Source organism: Lampetra fluviatilis, chromosome 44, assembly GCF_964198595.1.
Source record: "Lampetra fluviatilis chromosome 44, kcLamFluv1.1, whole genome shotgun sequence".
Classification (NCBI taxonomy): Eukaryota; Metazoa; Chordata; class Hyperoartia; order Petromyzontiformes; family Petromyzontidae; genus Lampetra; species Lampetra fluviatilis.
This window is the reverse complement of record NC_136318.1, coordinates 6,189,262-6,201,842: the sequence shown is the minus strand read 5'-3', so window position 1 is coordinate 6,201,842 and position 12,581 is coordinate 6,189,262. Positions and strand designations below refer to the sequence as shown.

General features: G+C 47.1%; 1 protein-coding gene across 1 annotated transcript in view; it reads left to right on the top strand.

Annotated features, from left to right (window-relative positions):
• The first annotated feature begins 1,456 nt into the window (after positions 1 to 1,456).
• IFT122 (intraflagellar transport 122) overlaps positions 1,457 to 12,581 on the top strand; it is a 31,836-nt gene continuing 20,711 nt past the window's right edge. Inside the window, exons 1-9 of the mRNA XM_078876617.1 lie at positions 1,457 to 1,690; positions 4,248 to 4,314; positions 5,793 to 5,877; positions 6,156 to 6,234; positions 8,048 to 8,124; positions 8,738 to 8,804; positions 9,584 to 9,724; positions 10,485 to 10,560; positions 11,339 to 11,530. Of these exons, the coding sequence (XP_078732743.1) occupies positions 1,632 to 1,690; positions 4,248 to 4,314; positions 5,793 to 5,877; positions 6,156 to 6,234; positions 8,048 to 8,124; positions 8,738 to 8,804; positions 9,584 to 9,724; positions 10,485 to 10,560; positions 11,339 to 11,530 (843 nt within the window). The 5' untranslated portion in view covers positions 1,457 to 1,631. The remainder of the gene's footprint in view (positions 1,691 to 4,247; positions 4,315 to 5,792; positions 5,878 to 6,155; positions 6,235 to 8,047; positions 8,125 to 8,737; positions 8,805 to 9,583; positions 9,725 to 10,484; positions 10,561 to 11,338; positions 11,531 to 12,581) is intronic.

The window sequence follows — 12,581 nt, the reverse complement described above, 5'->3', positions numbered from 1 at the left end:
GTATTCATACTGCAGGAGGAATCCGATGAGTTATAAAGCTTCCCCCCCCCCCTCCCACAGATGTCCAGTCAGGGGGGCACGGGGTCAAAACATTCCAACAATACAAAAAAATACCATCGGGGTGCAAAATATAAATCCATCCATGAACCAGATTACACCCTCACATTTGTCAGAAAATGTATCTAAATAGTTGGCAGGGATGGTGGCGTTGATTTTTTATTTTCGCTTTGAAATAACGGTGTGCGTCTCCTCCACAGGTGGAAACAAACAAAAATAAAAGAGCAACAGCAGTGCGACTTTCGTTAATTTATGTCAGAAATGTTTTCTAAAGAGTTGGCAGGGCACTCCTGAAAAAGGAGAGTCATTAAGCTCACTCCTGGGTAAAACAAAAACCCGCATAATTGTTTTTATACTCTTCTTGGTTTTTCGGTACCGAAAGAACCAAGAAGATGAATCCCTGCAGTCACGAAAGCTTTACATTTTTTTTATACTCTGGTTCTTTCGGTAATTTTTTTTAGTTTAACACCAGGATTGAGAAACGAAGGGTCCCCATCGTTACATGACTCTGGAACACTTTCTTATACTAAACAACTTCTGGACATCGACATCATGGGACCTCCTTTACCAATACCAAAATATGAGAATAGGTTTTCCACTTTTTATGGCAACAAAACCGGTGTTAAGATGTTAAAACACCAAACTGAAACCTTTTATAAGGAATCATGTCTGTATATATTATCAGAGTACGTTTTTTATTTGCAATCTGACCACAAGCATTGTGGTTAATGCAGACATGATTCCTTGTAAAAGGTTTCAGTTTGGTGTTTTATCATCTCAACACCTGTTTTGTTGCCAGAAAAAAGGGGAAAACCTATTCTCATATTCTGGACATCTGTAAACAAATCGCTTTATCGCTCATCGGATTCCTCCAGTGTGATCTGATTCTGACCGCTTTAAAGGGCACGAGCTATACGTTTACAACTTTCAACTTGTTCATCGTGTAACCTTGTCTTTTCGGTAATTAAACGCTGAATTTGTGGTTATTTGGAGATGTGGATGTGTGTTGGCATCACAGCCAAACCAATGGGCCTCATAAGCGCGGAGTGGGGACACCACCTTAAATGTTTTCCAGAGGTCAGATTATCGCAGCGGTGAGCATCGGTGACTATAACTGTGGCGACGAGTCCCTAAATTGCGCTACGAAGAAAGGGTCATTGCCCGAAACGTCGCCGATTCTGCCTCCTTAGGCCACCGCACCGCGTTGAGCGTTCCCTGCTTGAAACCTAAGAATGAGAAAGCCCCGCCTCGCCCGCAACTGCGCATGCGCGCTGGCGGCCGCGATCCGAATTGGTAGCGCGGATAAAGAACGCGCCAAAGATGCCGCTTGCCGATTGGCTGCAGGGAAAGAAGGGGGCGGGGGGAAGGGGTCGGTTCTCGACCAATCGGTGGCGCGGAGGCTGGACACGGCACCCTGTACGTTGTACGGAATTAGAATTGCGCTTAGTGTCACATTGCACGTCGGTGCAGAGTTTTGTAACAGACAAACAACGAAGACGTTTAACAAATTAAACTTTAGCTTCTCGGTTAAAAGGGCCAATTAACTAAGGTAACGGGAGAGATTAAAAGTCACCATGAGGGCCGTCCCGTCGTGGAACGACAAAGCGTACGACAAGGATAAAGCGGAGCAATGGTGAGGGAGAGAGATGTTGACGATTAATTTAAACTTCGAGTGTAATATTGCCAGGGTTATGTTATACATCGTTGTAAAGCATCGTTGTTAATGTATCGTAATGTATCGTTGTAATGTTATCGTTGCTTTTAGAGCGTTAAAGCGACGCGCCGGGTGTTGAGTTAACAGCGCGGTGCGGGTTGCCATGGTAACCACGACACTAAACGCGTTCGTATTTTAATATTTAGAATGTAATTAATTTGGCAAGATAGTCGACGATTACTTTGCTCGACGTTTGTTTGCATTCCCACTAACAACCCTTTCGTCTCAACGGAGCCTTCGTGTTTTTTTTAATAACCGTGTTATTCGGAGTGTAAAACGCGTCGATCTTGATTCAAAGCTTTCGTGATTTTCAGGGATCCATACTCTTTGATTCTTTCGGTAAAGTCACGTAGGTAGAAAATATAATTTTACCTCAAATAAAATTATACCTACGTGACTTTACCGAAAGAACCAAAGAGTATAAAACGCATCGTTGGAACGCAAGACTTCAAACAAAGTCGTGCCAAGCGTTAATAAAGTTGTTACACATTCGATCTCACACGCGCACAATCGATTAGAAGACGGACCCCACGTTTGATTTAAAATACGGTGGTGGTGACTGTGCTGCCATTTATCATTTATTTATAGCTGCTTTTGTGTTAAGTTGCGTTGTTGTCCTCCCCCACACCACCCATTAGAACGGTGGGCTACGTACGGTGCGAAAGAAGTTAAACATTCGTACATACATAAAAACACATTCATGCGGAGGGAGCTGGTAGGAACGTTGGGTTGCTCGGTCAATGGCCAGGGTCAACGGCGGCGTGGTGTATTCCGCAAATATGCCCGACTGTGAGGGCGGGCACAAGCCGGCGTGAGTAGGTTAAACGTTGAGTTTTATAAGGGCACCACGGGGTGACCAGCCCCTCCCCACCCAGCCCCTCCCCACCCAGCCCCACCCAGCCCACCCCCCACGTTTCGGGCGCAACACAAGCGTCCGTCATCAGGTGGGAAAGCCAAAGGCTTGTGTTGCACCCGAAAAGTGATTTATTTTATTTCTACCTACGTGACTTTACCGAAAGAACCAAAGAGTATGGATTCCTGCAGTCACGAAAGCTTCAAGTCAAGATAAGACTCTCTGTGGCAGAGCCGGAAAAGTGGGAAACTGCTGCCCCCTACTTTTTTAAATCCTTTATATTAAGTTCACTTGCGCGCTTGCGCGCTTTCGACCGTGCAAATCTTTCCGTTGTTTTTTAACCCACTTCCCGTGATCCAATCGAGCTGACATTTTCCACACAGACTCGTTGTGCGTGACAAATAATGTTCGTGAAAAAAAAATTCCAAAATTTTACACTTTTTAGGACAAAAATATGATATTTAATTACCAATTGCTTAATGGTGCCATGCAATCATCTGACCCATAGGTGGCAGCCATCTCAAGCCAGAGGACGAGAGGACTCTAGCCGCCACGCATATAAAGGATTTAGAGTGAAAAACTTTGTTTTTACGGGTTAATTTTGGACTCGGTCACTTGAAGGAGGTGGCTCTGTGATATCTGCTTCCGCAAAAGATGTTCTCTCACACAGAGGGTTAGCACCGCCCTCGAAGACATTCGATCATGTTTTTCGTCGAATGACATTACACCAATTGCACCATCAAGTTAAAAACAAGTATAACCCGTAAAAACAAAGTTTTTCACTATAAATCCTTTATATGCGTGGCGGCTAGAGTCCTCTCGTCCTCTGGCTTGAGATGGCTGCCACCTATGGGTCAGATGATTGCCTGCGACCATTAAGCAATTGGTAATTAAATATAAAAACAAATTCCTAAAAAGTGTAAAGTTATGGAAAAAAAATTTCACGAAAATAAATTGTCACGCACAACGAGTCTGTGTGCAAAATGTCAGCTCGATTGGATCACAGGAAGTGGGTTAAAAAACGACCGAAAGATTTGCACAGTCGTAAGCGCGCAAGGAAGCAAGTGAACTTAATATAAAGGATTTAATAAGGCGAAATGCTGCTGCGAAACCATAACGGTTTTTTTTCTCATCGGTCAAACTTCATCCTCATGTCAGAGCGCAGGAAAAAAAACATCTTTGGTATGTAGCTATAAGATAAGCACCATCAGATGTACAGTCAATTCTCATATAATGCGCGTTTTCATAACGCGAATTGGATATGATGCAATTAATGTATTAGGGAACACATTTTTGAAAGCGGATGCGAATTAGATATAACGCGATCGAGCGATCAGAATTATGTCACGTGAGTAGGAATAAGCGGTTGTGCGGCTGCCTCGGTGTAGCATCATATAACTCTAGGCATTGGGATGCTGCTGGATGCTTCTCGATGCTTCCCACGTGCCTCGGGTCTTTGTTCAGCCTGTGTACACATCTCACGTGTTATCGCGGACTGTGCTTTACCCCATATTATTTTTCATAACGCGGTGTTCTTCAGGAACGCAACAACTGCTTTATAGGAGAACAGACTGTATTTTCATTGACTTTTGCTTCCCTTTAACTAACCACCTGTTTCCTCAGCATAAATGACTTGGCGTTCAAACCAGACGGGACACAGCTGATCGTGGCAGCAGGCACCAAGGTCCTGGTGAGTTTAGTGTCCACAGTCTGTGAAGTACAGTCCAGTCTCAATACAATTGCAAAACGGTGATCATCAGCCATGATCAGTCCACTGCTGGATGAAGGCCTCCTCAAGCCGTCACCATCCCTCACGTTCCCATGATGCAACAATGCACTGAGCACCTGAGTATGAGGCATCCCCACATTCGACATCACCTTGGGCCAGAGGTCGCAACAGGGTACCCGATACCCGTACCCTACCCGATACCCGGCTACCCGTACCCGGCCGGGTATGGGTACGGGTAGCCATTTGCGACCCTGGTGCGGCCGGGTACGGGTACGGGTAGGCCGTGAGTCACTGGTGAGTAACCGTTTGTCACTCATTTCCCAACGTCTTGTCTCTTCTCACAATTCAAGTTCCTAGAATCAACCCACCCGCGTCTGCAACATGGCTTCATCCCAGAGGTCGCAATCAGGTACCCGTACCCTACCCGATACCCGGCCGGGTACGGGTAGCCGGGTATCGGGTTGGGTACGGGTACCCGTTTGCGACCCTGGTGCGGCCGGGTACGGGTAAGGAATCAAAACCCGTTTGCGACCTCTGCCTTGGGCGCATTCCCTTCTGTGGCTGCCACCCAGTCGTTATTTCTGCCCATCGGCCATCACCCCTTTCTGGAGACGTGTCCTGCCCAAGCCCACTTTTCTTCACGGCAAATGTGGTGTCTCTAGCTTACATTTGTTCTCTGATCCATGTGTTCCGCCTTCTGACAGTCTAATTCCAAGCATACAACTTTCAATACAGTAAACCCTTGTTAATTCTACTCATAAGGGGCTCTGGCCTTGCCAAATTATGCAATATTCCGAATGATGTACAATGGCACTTCTCAGTGCCTCCTGCCCCAATTAAAAAAAATCCAAATTATTTTCCAAAAAGAGTAACTTACCATCAGTAACCAGCAGTACACTAACGCTCACCGCGTGCGCCACCACTAGACTGAGTAGTTGTTTTGGTCGTGGAGCGGCGTCACTTTCACTTGTATGCCAAAATTGGACCATTCGGTACGGCAATTCGGCTCATGGCTAATTACTAATACTGTATATATGCCGAAAGTGCAGCCGTGCCCAATTATCCCCAATTACGAATGATCAAATACCGAAATAACGAGGTTTTACTGTACTTATTTTCCATACTTATTTGCAGTGTACACATTTCCGATCCGTGCCACATTTAAAAAACTTTAACCTTCAGACACATTGGCATGTTGCTTAGAGATAGACACGGCTGCTCAGGAATTACTAGCGACGTATTTTTACACAACTTGCACATTTGCAAACTACGATTGGTTGTTATGATCCTGATTATGCCAATTTAATTCCTTTGTTGCACAGTCACTCACTCCGATGTTGACAAAGCAGGTTGCAGACCCGGCTTTAATTTTTTTCTTCTCCGAATGCTTTCCAGCAGAAGCCGCTAAATGTTTTTGTTTTGGTGCATGCATGTGCTAGGTTTATGACACGTCGGATGGGACGCTGATACAGCCACTGAAAGGACACAAAGACACAGTATATTGCGTGGCATATGCAAAGGATGGTGAGCTGATGACAATAATTATGTGATTGTAGTGATGAGGAAGATTCATATGATTAAATCCTGATGGCATTGTGATGATTTGGCTCTGATAATGATTACGTGATTGTGATGATGACATGATCATGACGACGGCATAACTGTAATGTTTATGTGTTTGACTCGTGATATAACTGTGATAATTACGATATGATCATGACATGTGATTTTGATATAATTTGTATGATGGCGACATCGTGAGGATTGCTCTGCGGAGATTGACGCCTGTGTTTCTCGCACAGGGAAACGCTTTGCCTCTGGCTCAGCAGACAAAAGCGTCATCATTTGGACGTCCAAGCTTGAAGGGATCCTCAAATACACGTAAGGGCATATTATGGGTTGGTGTTGGAGGACTTCATCCAGCAGTGGATTGACAAAGGGACTGTTTTTTTATTGAGTGTGCAGGAGCCAGTATTAAGTGGGTAATGGTTACAGCTCTCCGATTCAGTGAAATGCACACATATGCTTATGAAGGGAGTAGCAGGAATTGAAACTGTCACCCAGTGCTAAAATTGATAGATGGGTGGGTGATTGCAAGAGGTTTCTTATAGAGCACAGTTGCTAAGCACAGACCCAAAGGCCCAAAACACAAAGCGGCCAGAAACAAACGGCACAAATGAAAGTGGTAATTGATACGAATTTGTACGTGTCTTGCCTTGAGCAAGGTCATTACAAGGACTTGGAAAGAGATACGATGGGGGGGAATTCCACAGTGGAGTGGTGTGAGGGAAGGAGCAGAAAGAGGAGAGTTTTGTTGAACACAGTACGGATGAGATCAAACGGTCATGTTGGTAGACCGAGTCCTCAACATAGACGGTGAGTGAAGTTCACAGGAAAGGCAACCATGGTGGTAGCGATAGAAGAGTGATGAGGTTGCCGAGTTCCTATGAGCATGTAACTCAAGTGAATCAGTCAATGTGTCCGCTGGGTGAACTGCAGGCAAAGTGATCCTCGCACTGAGGGTTTTCACTCAAACGCCCGGTTAAAGCTTCTTGGCTTACACGGGCTTACCGTGGGGTTTCGTGTGATGCGCTTATCTTGTAACATCTGGGGGCACACGCAGCATCCCTTGAGCCGCTTGGCAACAGCACACTTTGCCGACACGGGAAAAATAACAACGCGTTAGAGCGACTTGAGACCAATTACATTTGTAGGCTTACAAATGTATATGCACTCGTATACAGAAGCAGTGATGCATGCACGCACACGCTTAAAAACCAGGTGGGATGCTATTGAGATGAAAGTCTGTTTGGCAAGAGAGGACGTGGAGTGTCATCGAAGTGCATCGCAGGACAAACGGTCTCTGTACATAAATCTAGTTACACTTGTGGGTTTGCCGCAATTATACATCAACTCGCATATACAGTATACCAGGTGGTTCAGGGGTAGAGTGGTTGGCTAACAGTCGGAAGGTCATGAGTTAAAATCCTGTTTGGGCATTAACTCTGCCCATCATCCATCTGGGGGTCAATAAATTGAGCACCACTCTGTGGGGAGGTCCTATGGATAAACTCAGCCCTGCCATAGAAATGTGAAATTTCCACCCTTGCCTCAGGGCTAAAAATTGGAGATGAGTACCGCCCTCAGGGATCATTTGAGTCACTTTCGTTTTGTTAAATAAACAAGGTCATACATGCTCACTGAGACTAGTTCGTGTCACGGGAGACCTGGGATGCAAACGGAGTCAGGTACCAGACAAAATATCTCTGGGCAGATAAACAATGCAGTGTGAATTGGATTTATGGATCCTTGAATGCAACCACATCTGTGTTTCAAATAAATGTAATTTTCAGTGCTCGATAAAATATCAGTTTTTTTCTGCACTACCTGGCCACATACATTGATAAGGAAATAATTACTACATTGGGAGATTGATGCCCTTTATTTGATGAGGGGAGATACCCTTGAGATGCGTTACCTTTTTCCAGCCGATGAATGGAGTGGGAGAGTAAATGAACGGATGAGTGATGATTGAGTGAATGGGTAAATGAGTGATTGGATGATTAGATGGGTGACTGGATGAGAGAATACTCGGCAGAGTGGATGATTGGATGAGTGTGAAAATGAGTATGATTTGCAGGACAGAATGAATACATAGACCGTTGACCCATTACCCAACCTCATGTCTCTGCAGGCACAATGACGTCATCCAGAGTGTGGCCTATAACCCTGTGAGCCACCAGTTGGCTTCATGTTCCTCTAGCGATTTTGGTGAGTGCATTAGAGTTAATTTAATCCTTTCCACCACCCCTACCCCCCATTATTGGTAAGAGCACTCTGTATAACATACTTAGCACCATTCAACAGCATTTGACAAGCTTGACTGCTTATCAGACCCAGGTCGAATTCGTTTGAGAGTTTGCTTGCTTAAACATATGCCGCGGGATAATATTTGTCTGGAAAGCAATAGGCTGGTGGATTAAAACTTTTTATGCAGAGACAGAGGTACCCATAATGCACCACAGCAATGCATAATGAGTGTCTGTACATATATGGAAGATAAGAAAATATACGAGAATACCGTAAATAGTTTTGATCAAATTTGCAAATGATGTGACAAAGCCGCCATAACAGACTAATAGTGCAGGCCTGAAAAACCATGAGAATGAAATCGGTCGACAATTTCTACATCTGTATCCTGCCTGTCAATCACATTTGCTCAAATTTATATTGACAGTGGCCTAAGTCAAGAGGACTGACCACAAGGCATTTATTATGGGGTGCTGATGTTTTTTACATAATGCATAGAGGCTGTGCTTTTTTTGCACGTGAATTGTTACCCGTCTGTTTATATAATGCTGACTTTCTGTTCTATGTTTGTCAGGGCTGTGGTCTCCAGAGCAGAAGTCAGTGCAGAAGCACAAGGCTTCTAGCCGCATAACGTGCTGCAGGTAACGCCTGCTGCGGGAAAACACACGCGTGTTTTAACACGTGATTCGGAAAAATATGCGTGCAGGTGGTTAGGCGGATTAGAGGTCACAACACTGAGCCACCAACACTGAGACCCTTGGTTCATATCCAGGTGTCAGCCACCTGTGATTAAACCAGGTACTGAGGTGTCAAGAATTTAACGGCCATCAATTACTGCACGAAATGCACATCACATTAAATTGCAATTTGGAAAAATTCCAGCTCTTGAGAATTAAAATGTTGGTTTATCACGCGGCGAACTTTCCTGTCAGTGGAAGAGCAGGTGGGAAAGTGGAGCAGAGGTCACTTGAGGGAATCTTCAGGAGTAGTTCTGTAACATGGGTCATTGTCTCAAAGGGTTGCACTGGGATTCAAAGTGACATTTCGTCTCATGGCAGGATACATTTGGGATCAAACTGGTTGAAAAGACATAAAATTAAATCAGAAGTAGGCTCCACGTGCAGGGAGGAGGGCAGTTGACTGAAACATGCATAACATTGTTATCTATTACACCTTGAATATTGTCATTTGTTGCTGGCCGCTTGGCGTTTTGTTTTTTTAGGGGCTGTGCTCATCACCTGCAATAAAAAGTATACATACTTACATGTATACATGTGCCCACTATTTCTGTATCCTGTCTTGAGTATGTTGTTGCATTTAATGCAATATAACCCCACGTTTTGAATGACCGCCGTCATGCCAAGACTGCCGCGATTCTCTGCTTCCTGCTTCCTGCTTCCTACTTTCCACGTCTGTCCAGCTGGACCAATGACGGGCAGTACCTGGCTCTGGGGATGTTCAACGGCGTCGTGAGCATCCGCAACAAGAACGGCGAAGAGAAGGTGAAGATTGAAAGGCCAGGGGGCCACCCCGTCTGGTCCATCTGCTGGAGCCCATCGCGGTGAGATGTAGGCCGAGCCTGGCAGTCGATTGTGTCTGAGGCCGATGTCAAGGCCCGGTCACGACACGTCGTGTCGCGGGACGACATTCACTTGTGGCCTGGTGAGAGCCCATACCAGGAGACACCAGATAAGACACTAGATGAAGATGTCTGGTGTCTTTTGGGTAGTGGTAGTGTAGCGGTTAGCGTGCTGCGCTATGAACCCAGCCATCCAGGTTCGATTCTGAACCGGTCCTGGGCCTCGCCTAGGTCAAATCAGCCTTAAAAGAGTACCTGGTGCGGTGTGTAAACATCGCCACCGGGGAGATAAAGGCAGCCGGACGCGATGCTGGCCACCCACCCCCACGTGTGCCGTGTCGGCCTTCATAGGTGCTCGCCAACAGCACTTGTCCCAGCATTCTGCTAAGGCTATACGAGCGATCCTTGTACAATGTTTGAGAGCCTGGATAGTGCTGATACAAACGAGGTAAGAACCGTCATCGTCAGTCGCATGCCCCTGGCTGGAACGTCGCGGTCCCAACAAGACGCCGCCAGACGACCCTGTCCTAAGCACGCCGCAATGCTGAGCACAGTCTCTAAGACCGTGATGTTCGACGTTGGCCTCAACAGCGCACGTCCACCACAACCCTGGTTTGCCCCAAGGTCGGCTGCAGTCGGCCGTTGAAGACGGTGCGCAGGGCTCCGGTGCGATTTGCCGAGGCATCCGTCCGGGCAACGTGTGGTCTTTATATTTTGTATTTATGGTGTGTGCTGCTCGTAGGGAAGATCATCACGACACACTAGCAATATCGGACTGGGGGCAGAAGCTGTCCTTCTATCAGCTCAGTGGCAAACAGGTACCGTGCGGTGCAGTGGCAAGTCATTCCGTGTGCAATGACATTAATAGTTTCAATTAATATAGCATCTCAATGCAACTGAAATTTGCAGGATTCACAAAACCCTGCCTCCAAAGCCCTGTATAACAGTTCTGCATTATCATGCCTACAAATATCGCTACTGCCACCACCAACACGCCTACCACAACCATGCACACACACTGTCACCACTCAGACAACTACCACCTCACCCACCACCACCAAACGCACTACCACTAAACCACTATCACACCCATCAACACTACCACAAAGACAACGATCTCCCATATAGCCTTCACAGACTGTTGGGGTAAATGCTGTTAGCGAGCACCTATGAAGGCCGACGTCATTACCACTCCTACCACTACATCCCATCACACCCACCACAACACCCCCTAACCCTTGCATGTCTCTCATCGCTACCACCACCACAACACACTTCCACTTGAGTCACGTTCACTACCAACACCACGACAAGATCGTCTTACCTTGACCACACCACCGACCACACGCCACCATTTTCTTTCTATTTGCGCCCGTCACCGAGCCTGTAATTTGCACGGCCGGTGAGACTGCCGGTCTCGGGAGGATAAGTGTCGCCTCTCAGCCAGTGGTATCACTCGCCTGCTGGTGCTCGGTGTGGTTATGTCCGCACGTCCGATTAGCACGGTTGGCTACGTACGGTGCGAAAGAAGATCAACAAACGTACATATACGCTGCTACCGGTGTTGGTGGCGATGATGTATGTCACCCTCTGCAGATCGGCAAAGACCGCACGCTGGGCTTCGACCCGTGCTGCGTGAGCTACTTCTCCAAGGGCGAGTACGTAGTGGTGTGCGGCTCGGGCGGCCGCGCACACCTGTACACGCGCGAGGGCGTGCCCCTCGGCCCCGTCGGGGAGCACCCGGCGTGGGTGTGGAGCTGCCGCGTCAAGCCCGACTCGGAATACGTGGTGAGTGACGGAGGAGTGGGGGTGGCGTGTGTATTGTAGGTGTGCGCGGTGGTGGAGCGGTTAGCGCGCTGCTGTACGAACCTGGCGACCCGGGTTCGATTCCCGCTCACGGCCAACACCAGTCACGATTATCTGAACCGGTCCCGGGCCTCCCCTAGGTCGACTCAGACTCAAATGAGTACCTGGTGCGATGTGTAAACATCGCCGCTAGGGAGACAAAGGCGGCCGGGCGTGGTGTTGGCCACCCACCCCCTCGTGTGCCGTGCCGGCCTTTATAGGTGCTCGCTAACAGCACTTGCCCCTATAGTCTGTGAAGGCTATATGGGGGATCTTTGTCTTTATCTTTGTCTTGTAGCGGTTAGCGCACTGCGTTACGAACCCGGCGACTCGAGTTTGATTCCCGCTCACGGCCACCAACACCAGCGACAATTATCTGAACCAGTCCTGGGTGTCCTTGAGGTTGAAAGGTGGTTGAGCGTGGTGCTAACCACCTCCTCCACGTGTGCCATGTGTGCCTTCATAGGTGCTCGCTAAGAGCACTTGCCCTTCCAGTCTGTTAGTATTATATGGGGGATTGTTGTTTATTGGCATAGTTGTGCATGGTTGGTGTGGTTATGTCCTTTGGTGTAGGTATATGTTTGTGTGTGTCTGGACTGATGCAAGGGGCTATTAACCCCCCCCCCCCACCTTAAATGACTCACCGAAGGACCACGAGGCACAAAACCCAAGCATAATACCACCAAGGGGCACAGGCATCAATGACGTCTCCTGGCCAAACCCTATATGGCAGTCAGGGGACTGTAACCCTCCTCCACCCCCTCGGGGAGCCTGCATAACCAAAGGCAATCGCTGCGGGTAACCGCTTGGAACGTACAAACATCCGCTGGGGAGGAGAGACGACCCGTCATCTGTCGGGAGCTGTGCAATGACGTTTCACGTCCACAATAAAATTCGAAATGTATCTTTTTAAAAAATTAACCCGTAAAAACAAAGTTTTTCACTATAAATCCTTTATATGCGTGGCATCGGTTTTATTTTATTATTCATTTCT